At 38.2% G+C, this 22,299-nt stretch overlaps 1 protein-coding gene across 3 annotated transcripts in view; it reads left to right on the forward strand.

Annotated features, from left to right (window-relative positions):
* PAX3 (paired box 3) overlaps positions 1–20,705 on the forward strand; it is a 97,503-nt gene extending 76,798 nt beyond the window's left edge. For 2 of the 3 annotated variants that reach the window (XM_010336245.3, XM_003925484.4), the window contains exons 8-9: positions 18,275–18,521; positions 19,019–20,705. In XM_010336245.3, the coding sequence (XP_010334547.1) occupies positions 18,275–18,521; positions 19,019–19,053 (282 nt within the window). In that variant the 3' untranslated portion in view covers positions 19,054–20,705. Of the gene's footprint in view, positions 1–18,274; positions 18,804–19,018 lie in introns of those variants that run through there. The other variant, XM_074398966.1, reaches the window with a different exon arrangement.
* Positions 20,706–22,299: the final 1,594 nt, after the last annotated feature.

Here is a 22,299-nt window from a genome sequence, read left to right on the forward strand (position 1 = left end):
TTAAAATTCAAGTGATTTTTGATATAATCCTGGAGACTTTACGTTAATATTTAGTTGTGAAGGTGTTTGCCATGTTTTGTCTTCTCCATCCTAGTTCTGGGCTTTGGTTAAGAAGCCTGCAAACAGTGGGAGGCTTTTTGTTTTATTTATTTATTTATTTATTTGTATTTGGAGCTGATGAGGTTTCAAGCAAAAGCACCTTGCAAGGAAACACTAAAGATTTGACAAAACAGTCAGGAAGCAAACAATTCCTGTGGAGAGAGACCCAGATGATGACTACGAACTCTGGAATAAATGAGTTATAAATGCACAAATTAGGGGAATTACTGCTCTTTGGGACTATATAAATATTTGAATGTTGTAATTGTTTTTCTAATTTGCATTAGACTGTGAGCTTTTCTTGGGAGATCATATTAATAAATTGCCTTGATAATTGCATGTGAGAGGGTTGGTTAAATTTCCTACATGTGGCATCTGTCTGAGGTTGACATTATTAGCAGTTGTTTAAATACAGATCCCTTGATTTTATTAGAGAGTGCTTGGCCCAGGTGGTGAGGATAGTTGCCCACTACATTTGGAGAAATGTCATAAGGGGTTCCAATCTATAATTGCAATCGAGAATCTCTTCAGAGAGTTTGAAACAGCTTTATCTGTTCTCAACCCCCTTCTCCTCTTGGTGGTTAGAAAAACAGAGAGAAGCTCCGAATGACACAAATGAAAAGTGAAAAGACAATTATACTCAATTACACACTAATCACTGACTATCACCGCTCTGCCTAAGCACCAAGAGGGCATTCTAATAGGCAGAAAATGAGATTTTAATGGCACAAAGGGTGGCCAAAATAACGACTCATATATCTTTGCCTTCTTCGTTTTCTTCAACTTGTGGTGTGTGTCTTGGGAGTGGAGTTCCTGGGCTCTGCACCACGGTGATAACTGTGAGCAGCTGAAAAGTTCAAAGCCGGAGGAGTTGAAAAGAATGGATAGCAAAGGCAATGAAATAAACATTTCCGCCTAAAGGCAAAAGTTCATAAATCCTTTTTTGTAACAGTAAATGTAATTAAGTTTCATAGATTCCTATAGCACATCCTGGGATTTAAAAAAAAAAAATGAGGTGACTTTAAACCTCAGCTGAAAAATAACAACACGAAAACAATAAAAGTGCTTCCTACAGGACTTGAATACATTTTGTTTCCAAGTACTGGCATTTGTGAGTGTGATTTCTGCATGAAAATCATGGACTTACATGGATAGAGTCATCCTTAAAATGCCCAGATTCATAGCATATAAGCTTCTTCCACAACATAGAAGTAGCATCAGAAGTACTTATCTCTGTGATTTTTTTTTTAACGTTTGTAGTTTTGGGGCCATAGAAAAGCTTATTATGAACACGATTTTGTTGAAAGTTTTAAAAAAAGTAAACTCCCACCCTAGCTGCTTCTGTAAAGTGAGATCCAGGATTCCGTTGGCATTTCTGAGTACCTTATTTATTCAACAGTAATAAAAGTAACATGAACCTGTATTCTATAAGTGAAACTTGTAGTTTCTTGTATAAGTGTATTATCTTGCATGTTATGATGTGTATTCTTTTGTATTATATAAGTATTATGTACGTAGAATTGCTAGAACTTGATCTCCTAACTGTTAATCCTTGACTTCAAGAAGCCTGGCTATGATTCTAGAGTTGATGGTAGGGCGGAATCATTCTAGTACTAAGCAACGAAAAATTCCATAGGCAATTTTTTCCTGTATTTCTTTACTACATCTTACCTATTATGCTAATTCCTTGTTACATTGCAATATGCAGGGTATTTTGCATTTCTACCATACATTTCTACCTCAAACCACCACAAGGAATTTGTGCTGCCTGGGTTTTTGTGGCAACCCCGCTGAGTTCGAAAAGAGACAAGTAACACGAAGTTCTCCTTATTTCCTCAGGCAAAGTTAGAGAACAAAGGACCATGAGTCAATCATATCTTGGCAAAGGTAGTTCTGAAACAATGGAGTAGGAGAATTGGATTCAGACTTGGATTTCTGTAACCAATGGGTGATATCACCTCTCTGTAATGACTCTATTTAAACAAGAGGTGCCTACACTACTTTTCCTTGCCTGGCTTTCTTAAAAATATTTTAAAGAAAAATGGGAAGCAGAGAGTTCCTGTCTAACACCTTGGTTTACCTGTTAACTCCAGAAGAAGCTAGAGCAAGACTGGTGACCTATAAGTCACTGCTTAAGTATAGAATACTTACTAATATGTTGGATCATATAACACAGACAGTGTTGTGCTAACTAATAATAACTAATAGCATTGTGATGACCATTTCTTATCTTCCTCGCTACTTACTCTTCTACCTCCTCTACTGCAATCTGGTTATCTAATATGCAGAAAAATCAACCGAGGCACAAAATGATTGTTACCTTCTGCCAGCCAAAGGAATGAGAGGGAGGGAATTGGGACTAGAATCTATAATTCCTGGTTCCTGGTCTAGGACCTTGTCCATTTTAGCCCATAGTTGAATGAAGAGAAAACAAGTTTTATGAAAAAACAGATGCAGGGGGTTTTAGTCATATTATAAAATAATTTAGTAGAGACTAGTTTTTTTTTTTTTCTTTTTCTTTCTTTTTTTTTTTTTTGGAGACAGAGTTTCACTCTTGTTGCCCAGGCTGGAGTGCAATGGCGCGATCTCGGCTCACCACAACCTCCGCCTCCTGGGTTCAGGCAATTCTCCTGCCTCAGCCTCCTGAGTAGCTGGGATTACAGGCACGCGCCACCACGCCCAGCTAATTTTTTGTATTTTTAGTAGAGACGCGGTTTCACCATGTTGACCGGGATGGTCTCGATCTCTTGACCTCGTGATCCACCCGCCTCGGCCTCCCAAAGTGCTGGGATTACAGACTTGAGCCACCGCGCCCGGCCTAGTTTTTTTTTTTTTTTAATTTTCTGTTCAGGTTAATTTAAGCTCTTTTTGCTAAGTTTAATATTCACCAATCTTTTATCTTCTTCCCATAATAAAAGCACTGGATATTCACTGTAGAGAAATGAAAAAATTGCTTAAAAAGTGTCTGTGAAGTAGGAAAAAAAAATGCCCCAGGGAAACTACCATGAATATTTTTGCATATTGCCTTCTAGCTCTTTTAGGGTCTTATGCCTCTTTTAGAAACATAATTGAGAAAGTAGAAAGTAGCCTATACAGCTTTGCATCTTGCCTTTCTCTGTTTTTACATGTCATCATAGGCCTTTTGTTACCTGTCAATTTGAACCGAATTGGATATAGTTTTTTGAGTCATTATGTTCAATTCACTACACATCTCTCTGGTGGACGCTATTTGACATGTTAAAAATATTTGTGCATTTTATTTGGCCTTTTCCTTAGAGTCATTGAAATTGATGTATTGTTTGCCATCCACACTTGGAACTTGTGAGCTAGAGTGTGTGTGAACCATTGTAGTATAAGCTTTCTAGTTTAGTGTCAAGGAATTAATAGATACTATAAGGATAGCCAAAGCATTTCTCTTTTTTGTTTTCTTTCTCTCTCTGTGTACATTAGTTGGTTTTTGTTTTGTGTCTCTAACATATCTGTTCCCCTGAGCAAAGGCTGGGAATTAGAACCATTTGCCAAATGGTGAATCATAGATACCCTCAGTCCTTTCCTCAGAGAAGGTCTCAGCTTCATGAGGGGCTGGTGTGAAACAGTGTCTCAGGGAGGTCACACCTGTCCAGATGGTCAGAGCTTGACAATGGACTGATCGGTATTTGCGACAGCTTACATTTCAGAACACCAACAGCAACGTTTAGAAACTCTGATGTTATTCCTTTTCAAGTTGCTGAAAGGGTCTGTGCATTACTTAATCACTGGCAAGTTTTTCTTGTTCTGAGGGAATTAGCAACAATATCTGGGGAATATTATCAATTTTACTTATTGAAAACTGAGGCCAAGGCAGCACAATCATCTAAATGATGGAGTGTGTTAGTGGCAGGGTTAAGAGCCAACTCTATCTCTTGTCCAGTTCTTACTAGTTCTCCTATGAACACAAATTACACATTTTAGTGGCTGGTCGCCAAGAGGAAGCATAATGTCATAAGAAGTTTCCCAAGGGCTGCCCCAGTGATATTTGACCGAATTTTCTTGCTTGGATGGTTGAATGGTTTCACAAATGGTGGGCTTGGTTTCATATTCCATCAAAGGCTGGATATGTGTCAGGGAACTTGAGGCGAGATTTTCAGTGGTGGGTGAGAGGGTGGAGAGAGGCTAATGGCCTCAAAATTTTCTACCATCTCTGGATAGCTGTTTGAACTGCATAACCTTTTTGGAGATGGGGCTTATAATGAATGACAAAATACCCTCTGGGAAGGAAAGCATTTAACTCACTGCAACAAGGGCTTTCTTCTGTGGCACCATCTTCCTGAAAGTTTTTGTTCTGTTGATGTGAGGACAGTATAGTACATGGGGCAACACAGACCATTTATTTCCTCTCCATCCCCAGAGAGCATATTACCAGCACCTTCCTATACATGCAGGAGAGAAAAAGAATGCTGCCTTGGAATACAGAGTGCCAAGGAAGTACTACCATATGCTCAAGATGTGAGGCTAATTAACATTTGGCCCATGTTCTTCTAATTAACTTTTCTCTGCAAGAAATACTACCCTCGCTGCTCCCCCGCCCCCAAGACACACATAGCCAAACCCCCAAAACAAGTCCAATTAAATTAACAAACTTGTATCATTTCATACCTCACCCCCCACCCTGCTTCTACAAACTCCACAGTTCTTCTGTAACAGTTTCTAAAGATTTCCTAAGTGAAATACAGTATCAGTGGGTTACAGGGTTTCTAGGAAGCTTTTCTCTTGTTTTGTAGTATACGCAATGGGCCAACTTGGCTGCATTTAGGGTTCATCAACCATTGCAAATGATTCTTCAAATGTTTTGGGTTTGGTAAAACCTAAAACACATTTTTGCCAAGCACTTTTCCTCCTTAATTTTTCAAACTGTGTATTTTAGGGAAAATTTGATCCATATGGTTTTGATTCATTTACTCTTATATCACTGACATTTTTTTCCCTATGAAGACATTTGATATCCAAGAAGCTTTCTGAGCCTTTCCTATATTCATTTTAAGCATTTTCCTCCCTAAAAAGAGGAAGTTCTGTTGTAACCTCAGAGCCCATAAATTTTGAGTACCTCTCAATTCAGCAATTCTTAAAAATACATTTGGTATAAATCTGGATTATTATGAACACATTATATGTTTAGAGCAGATGGGCAGATTTTAGTTTCTGGTTTACGAGTGAAACCAATGACAAAATAAGAAAATAGGCTTAAATTACAAAAAAAGTTATGTTTCAGAGAACTTTTAACTGTTATTAATAAATCCCCATGGTAAGAACTATGCTCTGAGGCCTCATTTCAAATTTTGTCCAGGTCTTGGGTAAGATGTAATTGAATAACCAGTACACCTGTCCTATTTCATGGATAATCTACTGAGGAAAGAAAAAATTCTCATAAAGATTTGTGTACTGAGCTTGAAAATGCCTGAATGTTTGCCTACCACTCAGCACCACTCAGGAACAAAGAGGAGGTCTGCAGATCTCATCAAGTTTATCCACCATTCATCTAGTAAGTCCGGCTGAATCATCACAGCCTTGTGGTGATGAGATACTATCTTTGAAACAGACACAGAAAGAGCAGATAGCTCTTTACATAACAAGACTGTGGTTAATGGCATAAAATGCCAGGATCAACTTTTTGTTTTTATTCACATTTTACAAAAGCCAAACCTTTAACTCTGCCACCCATCCAGTTGCTTTTAAAGCATAATATTAAAATTGAGATTATTAGTGTGTAATGTATGTAAATTGCATATTTGGTGTCAGCTACGCCTATTAGGAAGCTTCTTCGTTTCATGCATATATGTATTAGACTATAGTGGTTCCATTTCAAATTAGATTTCAATTGCTCAGCACAGTTCCTTTTGACAAACATTTGTTAATCCTGAAACTTATTAGGAAGAAGCATTTAAGTGTTAATATGTGTACACAAAACTCAAGACCGCTTTTGATTTCCCTTGTCATTTTTGGGACCACAGTGCTAACAGTGATCTCAAATTCTTTAGCTGCCAAGGCAGAATGATAGTTGTTTGCTCATCCAAAGGGTAAGGGGACTTGTTATGCGGAAGGGATATAGTCATTAAAAATTGTTACAGTGGGTACTTCTCTGCTTCATTTGTTGCTGTGAAAATCTTTCCCACTGTGGTCTGGTAATTCCTTGCCTTCCTTGTGCTGTTGATACAGGTCAAATCAAAAAGGTTCACCCTGGTGGTACAGCCAGCTTCTATTTCAAGATAGCTAATTTTTTGGGATGCATTTGGGTGTACGTTCAAAAGCTACTTAATGCTAGTCTTGTTGACAGGCCACTCATTTTGTCCATTTCACACACTGGTTGCAAATTCCATACCCTCGACCTACCTTTATCATTGTGAAGCAGGCATTCATCAGACAAGCAGGTAGCCTGCCACCAACCTATTTCCCAATGGAAGGGCTTTCTTCCCTTTCACTTTCCAGGAATTCATCTGTAGACGAAAAAGGAGTGATTTTGATTAAAGAAATTTGTTGGGTGTCAAACAAATCTGGAGGCAGAGAGATTTTCTTTGCAAAAATGGCAGCTTCTCAAAGGCTTGAACCTCTTTCTGTTTCTTTTCTAAAGCAGTTTGTGAGCTGATTGCCAGAGCTTCAGAAGCCTCCATGTTTATGAAGGTTCAAGAATGTTTATGATCATAAACAAGCCCGTTTCAGCGACTCCAGAATAACGACTGGCCATTTGCAGGTTTCCATTCTGCCATATTCGGTTTTTGAGACGTTGTGCTCCTCGATGAAAGCATTGCTGTTAATCCATTTGTTGAATCAATGCAGTCTGTACTTGACCTGGTACTTTTGGTTTTTTCCTAAGTCTGTGGTTGCTATGCTGAAAGAGTATGAGGAGAGCCCTGGTTTATGTCAGCTCCAGTCATAGCTTCTTGAGTTAGTTAAATTTGGAGAACTGTGAGAGAGACAATTGCTTGGCCAAAATCTTCTTTTTAAAGAAAGGAAGAACGCAGCCGCCGGTGACTGAATCTTACATCATGTCACTGAAAGGAGCCACAAGAAACCCTTCCCTGCTGAATTAATTATTTTTGTGTCTGCTGAGTGGATTTAAATAGAAATTCTGTCAGCTGTGTTCTCCTGTACGTTGGAAAAATCAAATGCAATAACCTTACATTTTCTTTTTTAGTCCCATTTGAATTCCTCTAGCTATTGAGTAGAAAAAAAAGAGCATTATTGCTTCGCCTATAACTAAGCAACTAGGATAAAAAGTTTTTCTTTGTAGTCAGTAATACACAGAAAATCCGTGCTAGATACTACGTGGGGCCAATGGCCTGAATCAACCCTTTATATGTGGTTGGAATGCAATGTAAAGCTTTTAATTTATTATTGCATTTGCTAAATGGCAATATCTTCAGAAATCTGAATACTTGCATATTTATTCAATTAGGGGATGAATGTGTGCTTTGTACTACAGACACAGAAGACTTGATTCAGTCATTAGTTGTGTACTATTTGTGTGCGTGTGTGTGTTTTTATTTTTCCAAAGAATCTGTCTCTGTAAAACAGTCTGGGTTTCATCAGAGGTGTATATTTTTCAGTGTGTAGTATAATATTTAAAAATTGCTCTTGACATTTAGCTTGAGTTCAGTAAACTAGAGTTTCTGAGATTAGGGATTGCATTGCTCCTGCTGATCAGTGGAATAGATTGCAAATCGGGAGATATTTGGAGAGAGTGCACTTTGCAGAATCATGGGCTAGCGTGTCTACATTGAAAGAAATATTTCTTATCTGTGAGACGACTGTTCGGGTAACCTTTAGCACTGAACTAATGAAAGAAGCAAGCATTACTTAAATAAGTAACTCTTCTTTATTCTCATGAAAAAGCTAATGTCTCATTTTGGGCAGCTTGCATTAAGGAAAAACTAGTTAAACTATTGCGTCTGTTCTGAGATTTCAAAATACCCGCTGTAGACATGATCCTCTATTTGTATCACTCTATGCTTCTGGCTCAATGTCAACCCTTCCATTCCAGGCAAAATTTCTTTTTTAGTCTCTAGTGATGCCACATGGCTATATTTATACCTAGTTAAAACATATACCAGACTCTATTCTATTATAATGTATCCACACCTCCACTGCCTTTGATTATAAGCTTCTGGAAGAATAATACTATTTGAACACCCTGAAACCAGACCAAACCTCGTAATAAAGATTTGTTCCCCAAAGCAGCCTCTGTAGAATAGTGGTTTGATAGAAAAGTATTCTGAAGGAAATATTTGATAAAAGTCAGAAATTACATCCCTTTACCTTTCAGTGTCCCAGTGCACATTAGCCTACTAAAGGCTCTGACAGCTCTTGCAGTATAGAAACATGTTTAACTTTGTTTAATTCAGTGTATTCTAATTTGATTATGGAGCTCTTTTGTTAAATACCGAACTATCAGGTTTTGAGGAACATTTCCTGGGATGTTCTGAATGATGGAAAACCCAGGTGGAGACCCAACTCTTGATCCATTTGTTTCTAAAATAGTACCTTGATTTTTTTCCACAGGTGAATTATTTATTTCTCTTAATGTCTGATGGTGTCTTCTACCTCAACACAGTGTCAGCTGTCTGTGTAAGAACTTGGAGTAGGGAGAGACTAATTTTAAAGAAGAGGCATAAACTACCCAATAATATTTAGGATAAGGCAAGTAAGGAAGGAAAGGAAAAGAAATAATTCCCATCTAGTGAATTGATTGCAGTGTGAGTGTAACTCATTGATCTAAAGACAGCCCCACTGTCTGAAGCACTAGAGTTCAAATTTATCAGCCACTTACTAGCTGTGCATTTTTACATAAGCTGTTTAAACTCTCTCAGCTTCTGTTGTACCTTCTTGTTCAGCTTAGAAGATACTAAAAAGAATGTTCTTACAGACTTAGGCTGAGGAATGTTAAGTGCTTTCTGATAAAAATGCTAATGCTATTACAACAGGGCTTCATTATCGCCAAGTTAAAAATATCATGTATGGCCAAGTGTGGTGGCTCACACCTACATTTAGTACACCTGTAATCTGAGTGCTTTAGCAGGCTGAGGTGGGATCACTGTGTCTAGAAGTTTGACACCAACCCGAGCAACATAGTGAGATCTTGTCTCTGCAAAAGATACAAAGATTAGCTTGGAATGGTGACCTGCACCTCTAGTCCTAACTACTCAGGAGACTGAGGTGAGAGGATAGCTTAAGCCCGGGAGGTTGAGGCTGCAGTGAGCCATGATTGCGCCATTGCACTCAGCCTAGGTGACAGAGTGAGAACCTGTTTCAGAAAAAAAAAAAAATCATGTGAATCTCTGACAAAACATATATTTTTGCTTGTCCATGAAAAAGAAAGCAAACATGGAAACTGAGTGACATCAAAGGAAAGACAGTATGTTGGTGGACTGGAGTATTTTCAAGTATTTCACTTAGACATTTCAAAGATCTAGGGATTCTTATTGATGTCCATTCAGAATACAGTAATTCTAAGGTGGCTGGGTAAGATAGTCTCCAGAAATATAATGTACTAAGATTAATCTGTTTGAAAAATTCAGATCACAATAACATGAGAACCCACCACAATGAAAACTAAAGCTAACCATCCTACATTCCATGGGGCTAGGAGGAAAGGGAGAGAGTTGTCCTATTGATTTTCTTTGTGTATTCTAGTTTCGACTTACTGAAATATAATATCAACATGAACATATTTTTGAAAATATATGATCCGTCTTCTATAACAACAGATACTGGGTAAATTAGAAGCATGATACTTGCCTCCAAGGCAGGGGAATCTGATACGCAGTGATGCTTCTCTCTCACCAGCCAAGGATAAAGGTAGCTAAAATATCATGTGCCATCAAAAGGTTTTGGAACATAAGGGGCAATCTCAGTAATTTTGAGTTTATCACTTGAGGAGCATTTTTTGAATCGCTAGATTACAAAGATTTTATGTTGCTAAGATCTGCAGGAGCAGACTTAGTTTCTGTGGATCGAAGAACTACGTAAGTGAATTTACTGTAGGTTCTGTGTGTTGCCAGGCTATATCAAGTTGCCTGTGCAGTAGGAGACATAACCACTGCCCAAATTGTGGCCAGAAACACAAATTGTCAGGTGGAGAAGAGAACCCAGAATGATTATTGGTTCAGCATCCTTCGAGTTAGGTATGGGAGAGAATTAAGGTAGATGGGATTTTAGCTTAATGGTATAGTAGTTTCTAGTTTCTGGAAGACTGTTTTCTCAGATGTTGTCTCATATTTGTAGAGACGGTACAAGTTCCATTAACTTGATTACATTTAATATTTTTTGAGACAGAGTGTCACTCTGTCACCCAGGCTGGAGTGCAGTGGTGCAGTCATGTGTTATTGCAGCCTTGACTTTCTGAGCTCAGGTGATTCTCTTGCCTTAGCCTCCCAGTAGCTGGGGTCACAGGTGTATGCCACCACACCCAGTTAATTTTTTTGTAGAGACAGAGTTTTGCTGTATTGCCTAGGTTGGTCTTGAACTCCTGGGCTCAAGCAATTCTCTGGCTTCAGCCTCCCAAAATGCTGAGATTACAGGCATGAGCCACAACACCTGGCCAAATTTATTGAATTTTAAATGAATTCTTATTCTGCCTTACCACAGAGCCTATGAAACAGTCCAGAAAGTGTTTTCTAAAGAGCAGGTTCATTCTTAGACTTTGGCAAACCTGTTCTCCATTTCCCCATGATCAGCAGAAATACCTTTCCTGACATCTACTCATCAGTATCACAGGTAAATCAGTATCACTAGGTCTTTTCAGTTGGTTCTTTATCTTAAGGATGCACCTTCCTCACATGAAGAGAAGGGTAGGGAAGTTTCTCTTTTTTAGCCTTCAGACATTTCATAGATGGAATCTTATGCTGTTGACTTTGTGCAGTCACAGATATATTTCCTTATATCACACATAGTCTGGAAAAAAGAGGAAATCTCCTCGTTGAGCTGGACAACCATTTTCTTCCTTTAGCAGATCAGAATGTCTGCCTTACATGTTGTTAGAGTGGTAGGTGGAGGGGAAACTTTTAGGGAAGTGGGAATACAGTATATATAGACACACGTCCCTCTGCTTGGGAAAGGCAGAGTTGAAGCTCTTTTTGTTAAATGGCAGTATTTCTAGTTTATTATAAGTGATTTGAAACTGTGCAGTTAAGGGTCAGCAAGATATGCATATATGAATGGTTATTAGGGTGAACCAGCCCTGCATTCCTTACATGGAAGTTTGGTTTACAGGCAATTAGAGAGAAAATTTTGAATGCTGTATCACTGAAGTACTGTGAGATATCCAAACATAGAGCTTTTCTCTTTCTATATTTAGAATCCCAAGTCTCAAAGGGTCAATTAATATTTAGCAAACGTATCCTGGAGTAGTCATGAAATGAAACCAAGATACACATTTGATTTTCCACAGTCATGTTCTCAGCCTGGATTTTGAAACGGTGATAGGTTTGAGCACACACCCTTTAGGGGGCTACTGTGGTTGTGAGAAATTTCCTGAAATGAGAAGAGTTAACAGCAGGTAATGTCATTCCTCCCAGAAAGAGTTTGAGGCTCTCTGTGTTAAGTGATGAATGAGGGTATCTGACCCACATCTGTTTTACATTAGAATGGAACATTGCCCTGACATCCTCAGGAGCATTTGTCAAGATTCCCTGGACAGAGCTTCTGTAAATTACATGCTGCAAATGTGTCAGGGTCAGATAAGAGGATATCATTAACTCCCCCAAGTTTACTCAGGGCTCTGTCAGTCCCTTTTAATATGCTAAGGGCCAACAATTTTCCTTGAGCCGTTTTTGTTATATTTTTCATTCATAGAAGACAAAAAAATGTTTGTTATACTCCCCCAATATTGCACATGTTCTTTTCCCATAAATCATATTAATTGTAGACGTGGTCACAAAGCATATTAAATGCAGGCATGCGTAAATGAATTAAAACATATGAGAATTTTATTATGCCCATGGTGGGTCTAACATAGTGAAATACCAGCAGTATTAACTGGCATACTTTTTCATTTAGGTGGAGCTTTTTCTTAATGGGCTTTATCGATAATAGATGGACATGATATGGTTATTCATCACTGGCTAGAAGTAAACTAGAAGTAATTTTGGAGGGAAGACTACAAGGCTGAAAACCGCTTTGTATCATACAAAATCATAATTCACAATGGTTTTTTAAAAAACAACTAAATGTGTATATTAAATGTTAAATCACAAGAACATCTGCCTAGTTAAGAACAAGTATCTATGGTTCCCCCTGCAACTCATTTCTATGCTAATTCTCTGCCTAGATTTATATTTTAGTCATTAGTCCCTAAAAAATGTTGCTATTAAATTGAACACGTAACTCTATGGAGCAATAGGTATTCAATGTAACTAATAAAAATAAGTCATTTCTGTGATGGGTCACCGGGCTGGAGAAGAAACATATATAATCCCTTAGAGTTTAACTGAGAAGATACTTACCATACTCTTTACAGTGAAAACTTGGAAACACATGCCACGTATGAAGCACACACTTGTCTGGCCCTCACACTTTTTCATCATGCATGAAACACAGTTGCTTGTAAAATGTAGGCTAAGGATTAAAATAAAACAGATAAAGACATACTTAGCTGGGCATTTTGCATGTACAGGTTTTCTATCTGGTTCGGTAAAGGTCAGTCATGGCCTTTCCCTAACTCTCAGGATGGGTGAGAAGGTCATCACACATACCTTAAGAGAAACCTCTTGCCTCCAGGCAACTTCCCTCTTACAGCTTTCAAACAGACAGGACCCAAAATCTAATTATTTAGATGCTAATCAACTGCAGGATAATTCCTAAGGCATTTGAATCTGAGGACAACATTTTCAGGAAAGTCTCTGCTCTTTAAATTTAGGTTTGTAACCTCACAGATACGGTTCTGAAATTTAACTGTTAGATGACTCCAGTAACACCCATATTGGCAAAAAACATTTGGATGAACATTTTAACGTTTTTGTTTGATTCTGAAAATAAATTATACTTAAATAAAAAAAATATAGTCAGTAGACTTTTGGAGGAAAGGCTAGAAGGCTTAAAAAAAAAACTCTTTATGTCATACAAAGCTGTAATTCACAACTTTTAAAAAAACATGTATGTTAAATGTTAAATCAGAACATCTGACTGCTTAAGAACAAGAAAGAAAATAAAAACGTGAACCAAGGATTCCTACTAAGGAAAAAAAGTGCCTGGATGTACACCATAATTTACTAAATCATTTTAGATTTCTGATAAGCTCTGGGCACTTTCAACTGATGGGAAACCATAATGTTTGTGCCAAGACAAATATTTTCCAGACATACCGGTATTTTAAAGGTAAATCTTAATTTGGCCCATAGTTTTTTTTAAATCTTTTTTATTTAATCTTACAATAGGAAAATTAATTCAAGAGAAATGTGGCATGGAGCAATTGTAAAGAGTTAGTTTTTCCTGAACCATATAATCTTCCAATCAAGATATAAACAACCTGTTTGGAATTCTGAAACTTGAGAATGAATTTAAAGAGATCTTCAGAAACTGTCTCCCTAATAATGCAAAAGATGGAGGTACTGGTAGAAAAAGTGTGGACATAAATTCTGAAGCTTTGAACTTATTTTTAAAGGTTCCTCAAAAAACAATTTAGAAACAATATGTGGGAAACATTTTGGAGGTAGCAATTTAAAAATTTGCATAGTAGGTTTTTTTTTTTTTTTTTTTTTTTAGATGGCTCATAAAGAAGAGTAAAAAGAAAGAGGTCTCCTTACTTCCTTTTCTAATGGGACAGAACAGAGATCTTTATTAAGGAAAAATTCTTTCTGGTCATTGCGTCCTGAATTTATCTGGCGTTTTTTTTTTTTTTTTGAGACGGAGTTTCGCTCTTGTTACCCAGGCTGGAGTGCAATGGCGTGATCTCGGCTCACCGCAACCTCCGCCTCCTGGGTTCAAGCAATTCTCCTGCCTCAGCCTCCTGAGTAGCTGGGATTACAGGCACGCGCCACCATGCCCAGCTAATTTTTTGTATTTTGAGTAGAGACGGGGTTTCACCATGTTGACCAGGATGGTCTCGATCTCTCGACCTTGTGATCCACCCGCCTCGGCCTCCCATATCTGGCGTTTAATGAGTGTGATCAGTGTTCAGGGACAGAACTGAGTAGCCTTAAATTTGTTTCTTTTTCTTCGAAATTGTGTGTGAAACCTAGGCACCTGAGCTTCTCTCATACCCCAAGTTAAAAAAAGAAATCAGGTAAAATACCAGCCTTGTAGTAGAAATCGCTTACTAACGGTTTAAGGGGAGGCCAAAAAAAATCCACTTTACAACAAATGAAGATTTTATTTTAGGCTTTGAAGTACAAATTCAAAGGAATCTCTAGGAAAAACATGCATAAAAGAAACTCTGACATTATTCTTAAAAAGAAAATGTGACTGGAAGACATTCCGTAACCATATTGGATAAGTTCTAAGAAGTTCATTTACCAACTTCTTTATGCACAAAAAGAAATTTTCATAGCTTCCCTTGAACCACATGAAACATTGCTTTTAAGGAAACATACATGAAAGTGTAATGAAACCCTTCCACAGAGATTTGAGGTTTTAAATTATGTGAGGGGAGAGTAATACATTTTCTATTGATGTCCTCACGACCCCTGTCAACACATATTTTTTAAACATTTTAAACAGTAGGTTACTAAAATGGTGTATGTTTCTCAAGTTTTCTCAGTGTGAAATATTGAAATAAATCACATTATAGTTATTTATTAATCTCAGTTTCAGGTCAAATGTAGGAAAATGTTAGTGCTCTGTTCCCCATTTTTATAAGATTCTTGAGATTATGATTAAAATATGTGACCATCACAGTAGAAATAAGAACTTGTGGTGAATGTCTGTCTTGGGGGATCTATCAGGGAAGTCAAAGGAACAAAAGATAACTGGTCTCTGGCCTCCTGTATTCCTTCACGTCAGCCCCTGTAAGTACTGGGCTTCTGTGCTGAGCTCTGTGGCTAAAGGAGACACCCTCATTAGCTTCCTGTGTGTGACAATAGTGACACACAGCAAGACCCTGCAGGTGTCTTTCCTATTTGGGTCATGTTTTGGCATGTCTTAAGGCTACCGTGCCCTGGAATCTTTGAGGAACTATTTTTCTACTGCCCTAAAATATAGCCCTGCAGACAGGGTATCTTCTCCCGCCTTCAATAGATATACTTCAAGGTCTTAAAGTTAAATCCTGTCCTAAAGTATTTTCGAATGCAGCAATTGCCAAAAGTTGCTTCATGAGCGACATCATAGGCCAATTTTTGCTTATAGGAAGAACTTGTTTCTTCTCTTTTTTTGGATCTTCATAGCCCCGCCCCCCCATCCTCCATAAACAAAGTTATTGCTGCCTTCAAAGTTATGCAAACAAAAATGTATGGCAGGGGATTTTTTTTTTTCAAAGTGTATCACAAAAATGTACATATAGCTCATGGAAAAGTGTGCATGTTTTGAATAAAATTGTGCTCTGAGCTCATCAAGTATAACTGTACATAGAGCATTCCATTTCTCCCTTAAAGAGACATACCATTAACTGGATTTCAAGTAAGTATCTTCATGAAGGACACTCTTAATTTAAAGTTTGTTTTCCTTTTATTGAGTGCCACTGGATATCTTTCCACTCTGGACTGATATAGTTACAAAATTGCTTTTTCTAAGTTTCTGGTTTTTGATTAACACAACTTGTTCATAGTAAAGGATTTGCTTTGTGTGATTATTCCCTTCCATTAAAAAAATCACATTTTAAAATGTTTTTATGTTCATATCCATCTTCACCCATCAGGCTCACATATAAAAACATAATCCTGATTTGAAAGGGGTGTGTTTGGCACCAGCCTCTAACTTAAAGACCCTTTTCTTCTAATAGAGATGTCTAATTTGGGCTGAAATTACATAATTAATAAATTAGTATATCAATTGAAGTTCATGAATTGTCCAAGTATACACTGTAAAATCATCTATATAAGCTCAAAGGAAGGCAAAAAGAATCCACATAGATGGAAAACACATCCAGAAACTAATTTAAATGCAACTTAGTTAGGTTCAAGTTTTTAAAACAGCGAAATGAAGAAATTAACTGGCTGTAAACCATGCTGGGTAGAGCCCTAAAAGAACACACATTCTAGTGATTTTCCATCTTCCTGAAATTGTCAGTCCTATTAATGCTTTATTTTGTGACTTCACTTTCTCCAAATCCCCAACAAAACAGAACTAGGCTCTGCCACAAATCTTTTTTTTATAAAAGAATATGACTAATTTTTAGAAATTGTTAAGAAGGCATTTCACCATGTATCTCAAGAAAATGTAGGTTCCTAGGATGTCTTTCAAAATGTGAGCATTGCTGTGTTGCTTTGCTCACACAGGCCCACCTTCCCATGTGTGTGTACAGACAGTAACTCAAATGAAAGAGGGACAATAAAGTGAAAAACAGGATTTCTGGGGAGGGAAGGGAGATCCGTTCAAATGATCTGTTAAAATGGAGGAAGAGCAGATAATTGATAATCCACAGAAAGTGGATCTCTTTTTCTCTCTCTGTCTTTTGGGACTAACTGAAGATGGATCAATTTAGAGCTTTAGTTCAAGAAGATTTTGTGTAATCATAAGGATTACACAAACCTTTCCCACAGGTAATTATGGGATCCCTGTTTTGGGAATCTGAGTTGGGATGCTTTCTGGGAAGCAAAACTAGACCCCTCTCCGCTCCCTACTGCCTAACCTGCCTCTCAGATTCCTGCCTTGTTGGAACTCCTAGATCCAGGGTTCGATTGCCTGAATTAAGAGAGTTATTTTGCAGTTAGCACGAGGGCTTATAGTAAGGGTTTCGTTGCTATGTCTGCCCACTTCTCGTTCTCTTATTTGTACACTTTAATCTCCATAGGCTTCAGACTTCCTAAAATAAAACAGGACGGTTATGGAAATGTTGTGTAATTGTTGGACCCTGCATTTAAATACTTTGTAAGTAGGTGTGTCTAAGGTGGGGGGGTTCACCTGACATTAGATTTCTTTTGCAATTGCTTTGAACCCTGCCACAGAAGGGTATGCAGTTTAGAAGGATCAATTCCTCTCTCGTGTGGCAGTTTTCCAGCTGCAAAATTAATTATCCACTTACTTTCACCACGAGGTGCTGTAAGGGTCAGGGATCTTGAGTTTGTGAAACACTTCACCATGCTGATCTGAAAGTTGTTCTGTCACCGATTTTTTTTTTCCCCCAAGTTGTCTTACTCTCCAGGTATTTACAAAACTGAAGTTTTAAAGAACATGTTTGCATTTCAGACTTGTTTTTCCTTTTTATACTTCATATATATATATATATATATATATGTAAATGGTGGTTTAGAGAAGACATAAAATAATAGGTAATGGAGACTTTTACTTAGAGAATCATCTACAGATCATTTAATATGTACATTTAATCGGCACTTACTATGTGTCAAGCACTCACTGCTGTAGGTGCTGAGATGTAAAGATGAGTAGGTTCCTCCTCTCAAAGCTCTCACCAAAGCAAGGGATTTACCTAATGAATATGTAGTGGGACGGCTGAACAAAGTACCAGGGACCATCAGGGAGGGAGTAAGAATTTCTAATTAACAAAGAATGGCCAAGAGGAGGAAAGGGTTTTTCTTGAGAGGTAACACTATTAAAAAAAGATACAGTGGTCTCAAAGTACTGAAAACTAACTTGATTTGGATTCATTTATCCTTTTAAAAATATGCACAAGTGACTGTTTAAAAATCACACGTGAAACTTTCAGATATAATGTACGACTAGACTTTTTTCTATATGAACAGATACAGTTTCTCTCTTTTCATCCCTTTTCCCCCCTTCTTTGAAATTCCAGTCAAGATTTTATCACTGGGGACATGGTGTAATCTCTCTTTCTCTCTCTCTCCTTCCTTCTTTACTTTTTCCTCACCTTCTCGCTTCTTCTCCCTCCTCCTTTCCTTCTTCGGAAACCACAGTCAGATGTTATCATCAGGCATGATGTAATACCTCTGCTGCTTTGAATTGGGGTCACAGTCTCCTGCACAGCTCTTTAACAGAAGAAATAAAAATTGGACTGTCACGTTATTCTTTCAGCTGTAGGCTGCAATCTGGTTCTCTCTGCATTTTAACTTCTTCCCAATCTGACTATTTTTTTTAGGTAATGGGACTCCTGACCAACCACGGTGGGGTACCTCATCAGCCCCAGACTGATTACGCGCTCTCCCCTCTCACCGGGGGCCTGGAACCTACCACCACCGTGTCGGCCAGCTGCAGTCAGAGACTAGACCATATGAAGAGCTTGGACAGCCTGCCAACATCTCAGTCCTACTGTCCACCCACCTATAGCACCACAGGCTACAGTATGGACCCTGTCACGGGCTACCAATATGGGCAGTATGGACAAAGTAAGCCTTGGACTTTTTAGGGGGCAGTTACTCCTGGAAGGGAGAGAAACTCAACTCTTGCTTAAGAAAGGTGAATTCGAGGCATGGTTAAGTCTCACATGCCGGTATCAATTTTTTTTTTTTTTCAAAGCCAGCTGACTGTTCCAGCAAGGGCTTCCTTGTATAATTATTTTCTTAACTGATGTCAACAACATCTTGTGGTTATTAATTGTTGAGACGTGAAACCTGATTGCCACTAGGTAAAACACAAGGGTTGGCCAAAATGAAATAATCCCTGACATTAGAAACACATGTTCTTAATGAGGTCAACTCCAGGATCATATGGGGGATAATCCCAGGGACACAGAGTTGTGTCAAACTTGTCTCAGGAATAAAAATATTAGTCTCAAGCCTTTGATACCACGGTATTAAATATGACATTGTCAGCCTGTAGCTGATCTTGCCCAACTGTGAATTGTCCCAGCATGATCTAAAAAGCTGCGTGTGTTTCCTTACAGGTGCCTTTCATTATCTCAAGCCAGATATCGCATAAGTGAACTGTCCACTTGGAGGTAAAACTGGCCCTGTTTCTGGTCTTCGCAGCCTAGACATGAAGAATCTGCTCAGAAAACAAAAAAAATTATCTTTTTGTTGGGGGGAGTCCCAATAAGAGACAAAGGAGAGTGATCGATTTTCTTTCTCCAGTAGTTGGTTTCAAATTCTTTTGAACATGTTGGCCAAAAGCCGTGGAGAAGAGGAAGACCGGGAGCAATAAAAGACAAATGCAACATTTTAAGGCAGTGGTTTCACCTGCTTACATATCAAAATATCCCAGTTCTTTAGTGCTGATCAGCAAGGAGCTAGGACATTCCATTTGCTTGTTTGCGAGCATGCATGTGTGTGTGTGTGTGTGTGCGCATGCGTGTGTGTGTGCGTGCGTGCGTGTGTGTGTGTGTGTGTGTATGTGTGTGTACTGAGATTTACCGGGACGGGTTTGGGCAAGGAGACTGTTCTAAAATATAATAGGAGAATACTTTAAAGTACAACTTGTTGATGTTTGATGCTGACACTTCTACAACTTTGAAACTGCTCACTTCATGAAGCAAGAACAGAAGAAGCCTTGATTCTCACACACTGGAAATTGATATAAAAGTAACCATTTTTAGGAAGCTAGGCTAGCTGTAAAGGACCTCCTAAATAAATTATTTGTTACTGTATCCTCATTTTAATCTAGTTGTCAGTAAATGTCCCGGCCACATCTTGCTAACAGGAGATGGGCTACCAGAAGGAAAAGCTTGTTTCCTTTTCTGGTTCAGGGAGAGGTGTCTGACATTCTTCCAGTTCATATTTATTTGGTAGCCCACCTGGGTTGGAGGAAGGGCATGGTGGAGAGCAAGTGACATGCGTTCACATATCTGCTTATCAGTGTGCAATACTGTGTACCTCATGGATGCTTTGGCAATAGCCAAGGTGATAAAAACAAAATCAGAACTATATTTTTGCAGGTGCTTTTATTTTCACAGCCCATAATTCATAGTGATTGAGTACAGTGATGTTTGCCATTTACCAGACAACCAACACCCGGCTTTCTCCTTTTTATTAGAGACCAGATCAGATAATTATGCTTTTAAACTGATTACGTTTACATTCTTCTCTTTTCTATGAAAGGCAGGGCAAGAACAGAAATGTTCACATGGCTCTCATGTATTTTTAAATTATACAGTGATATCCAATATTAAAAGATTATAGGAACTGAGGTTTACATACGTTTGTGTGGTGACATTTTAGAATGTCAATAAATTTGTCTTTTGAAATGTTGGGGGAACAAGAAGGTGGAAGGCAGTGTTATTTATTTCTTTCTATTCTTGGAACCATGAATGAGGTAGGCACAGATACATTCCTTTCAGAGTTAAGAACTATGATGTAGTGAGTTAGTGAGACTAGACGTAGTACAGAGTTTAGTTCATGCATTCGTCTTAGGGGTGATGGAACAAGAGAAGTACTATCTTTGTGTTGCAGCCTCAACCAACAACAATCTGTTGTAAAAATGTCTTTCATGTAAAAAGCGCAGTAAATATTTACTATTTATAATGAATAAACAGTTATGAAAACTTGCCCAATACTGCTTTTTGGGGGGAACTGGTGAATGTAGTATAAATGAAACTTGGCAATGGGGAGCCTAATGTACATGCACTTCACTGCTAATGGAACCTTCCTATGAGAATATACTGTAGACAAAAAAGGTTACACAACCCACAGCTGTATTCGCTTGAAGAAGCTTGGTTGAACGCACTTTTGAGGATTGAAGTTGATATTTTTATCAGTGTAGCATCTAGAAAACCTCTTCAGTTTAGCCTCTCTCATGTCTCTTTGGTTCTCTGAGAGTTGTCCAATCCCTTTACTGTCTGTTAGAAGTTTTCTCTGGAGTACCAGACTCCATCTTCGTCTCTAAGTCATCTGTCTCCACAGAAACTTTTGTTTAAAATGCTCATGTTTTATTTATTTTATTTTAGCAGCCTACTTTATTCTTCATGGAAGATATTATTGTCTACTTCATTCGTTCTTCCTTTCTTCCTTCTCCTTCCCTCCCTCTCCTCATCCCTTCTGTCTCTCCCTTCTTCCTGAAAGTAAATAATGAGAGTCCAAATGTGCCAGGCATGGTGATTGGCACTTGCATTATAGCAGTACTTGTAGCCTAGTAAAGAAGGCAGAGGAAATGTATAGTTTCAATAAAGTGTGAGGACTGTTATTGTAGAAGGAATAATCATAAACCCTTTGAAGCTCTTACTTGTATTAACTTATTTATTACTCTCCACATCTCACATGCAGCAAGTGATGTCATTAGCATTTCTCTTGTATGGGTGAGAAAACTGAGGCTCAGTGAACTTCCATGAATCACTCAGTGGCAGAGCTAGGATATGAACCTAGTACAGTCTCAGTGCCTGAGGTGTTTAAATTCATGCTTCCTCAAGACTGGCGTGAGAGAACTTTACAGTCAGGAAGATCTAAATGGGTGCTGTCCAATTCAGAAGCCACTAGCCATGTATCCCTATTTAAATTTAAAGCAAAAATACATGAAATAACAAAATTAGTTCTTAAGTTGCGCTAGCCACATTTCAGGTGTGCAATTGCCACATAGGACCAGAAGCTGCCATACTGGGCATCATTGCTGTGGAACATCCCACATCACAGGAAAGTTCCACTGGTCAGCTGACCAAATGCATGTGAGTTCATAGTTTAACAATATCGAAAACTTGAAGTGCAGTAGGTAACAATTTTCCAAAGTTGTAAAATGCTTTAGTGTTTTTTTTTTTTTTCTCACACACTTATCCTTCTGATCAAATACATTGCTCGTCTTCTGACAAGTATTCCAAAAATAATATAAGAGGAAAGGAAGGTAATCTTTACAGCACACTCACTTTAGTTGTCTTGTTTAATCCTTGCGAGGTCACATAAGGTGGGCATTATTAGCCCCAATTTATGCATGAATGGACTGAGGCCAAAGTTGTTAAGCAGTTGGGCCAACATCACATATAGCCAGAAATAGCAGAAGAAGGCTCTGACTTCTGTGCAACCACGTGGCAGAACCTGTTCGTTACATTTGCCTCTCCAAATGCTGCTTGCAATACCCACTTAATTATATCAATCTATCCTCATGTCAAACTCAAGTTGCAAACAGGCATTTAAAAAGTTCATTCACTCCCAATACATGAGATAAATGCTGCTGGGATTCAGATTACACGGAGAAGCTGATTTTACATGATCAGTTTTCCTTTCTGTTGATTGATCTCAGGACTTT

This window comes from Saimiri boliviensis, chromosome 5 (assembly GCF_048565385.1).
Source record: "Saimiri boliviensis isolate mSaiBol1 chromosome 5, mSaiBol1.pri, whole genome shotgun sequence".
In the NCBI taxonomy this organism is placed as follows: Eukaryota; Metazoa; Chordata; class Mammalia; order Primates; family Cebidae; genus Saimiri; species Saimiri boliviensis.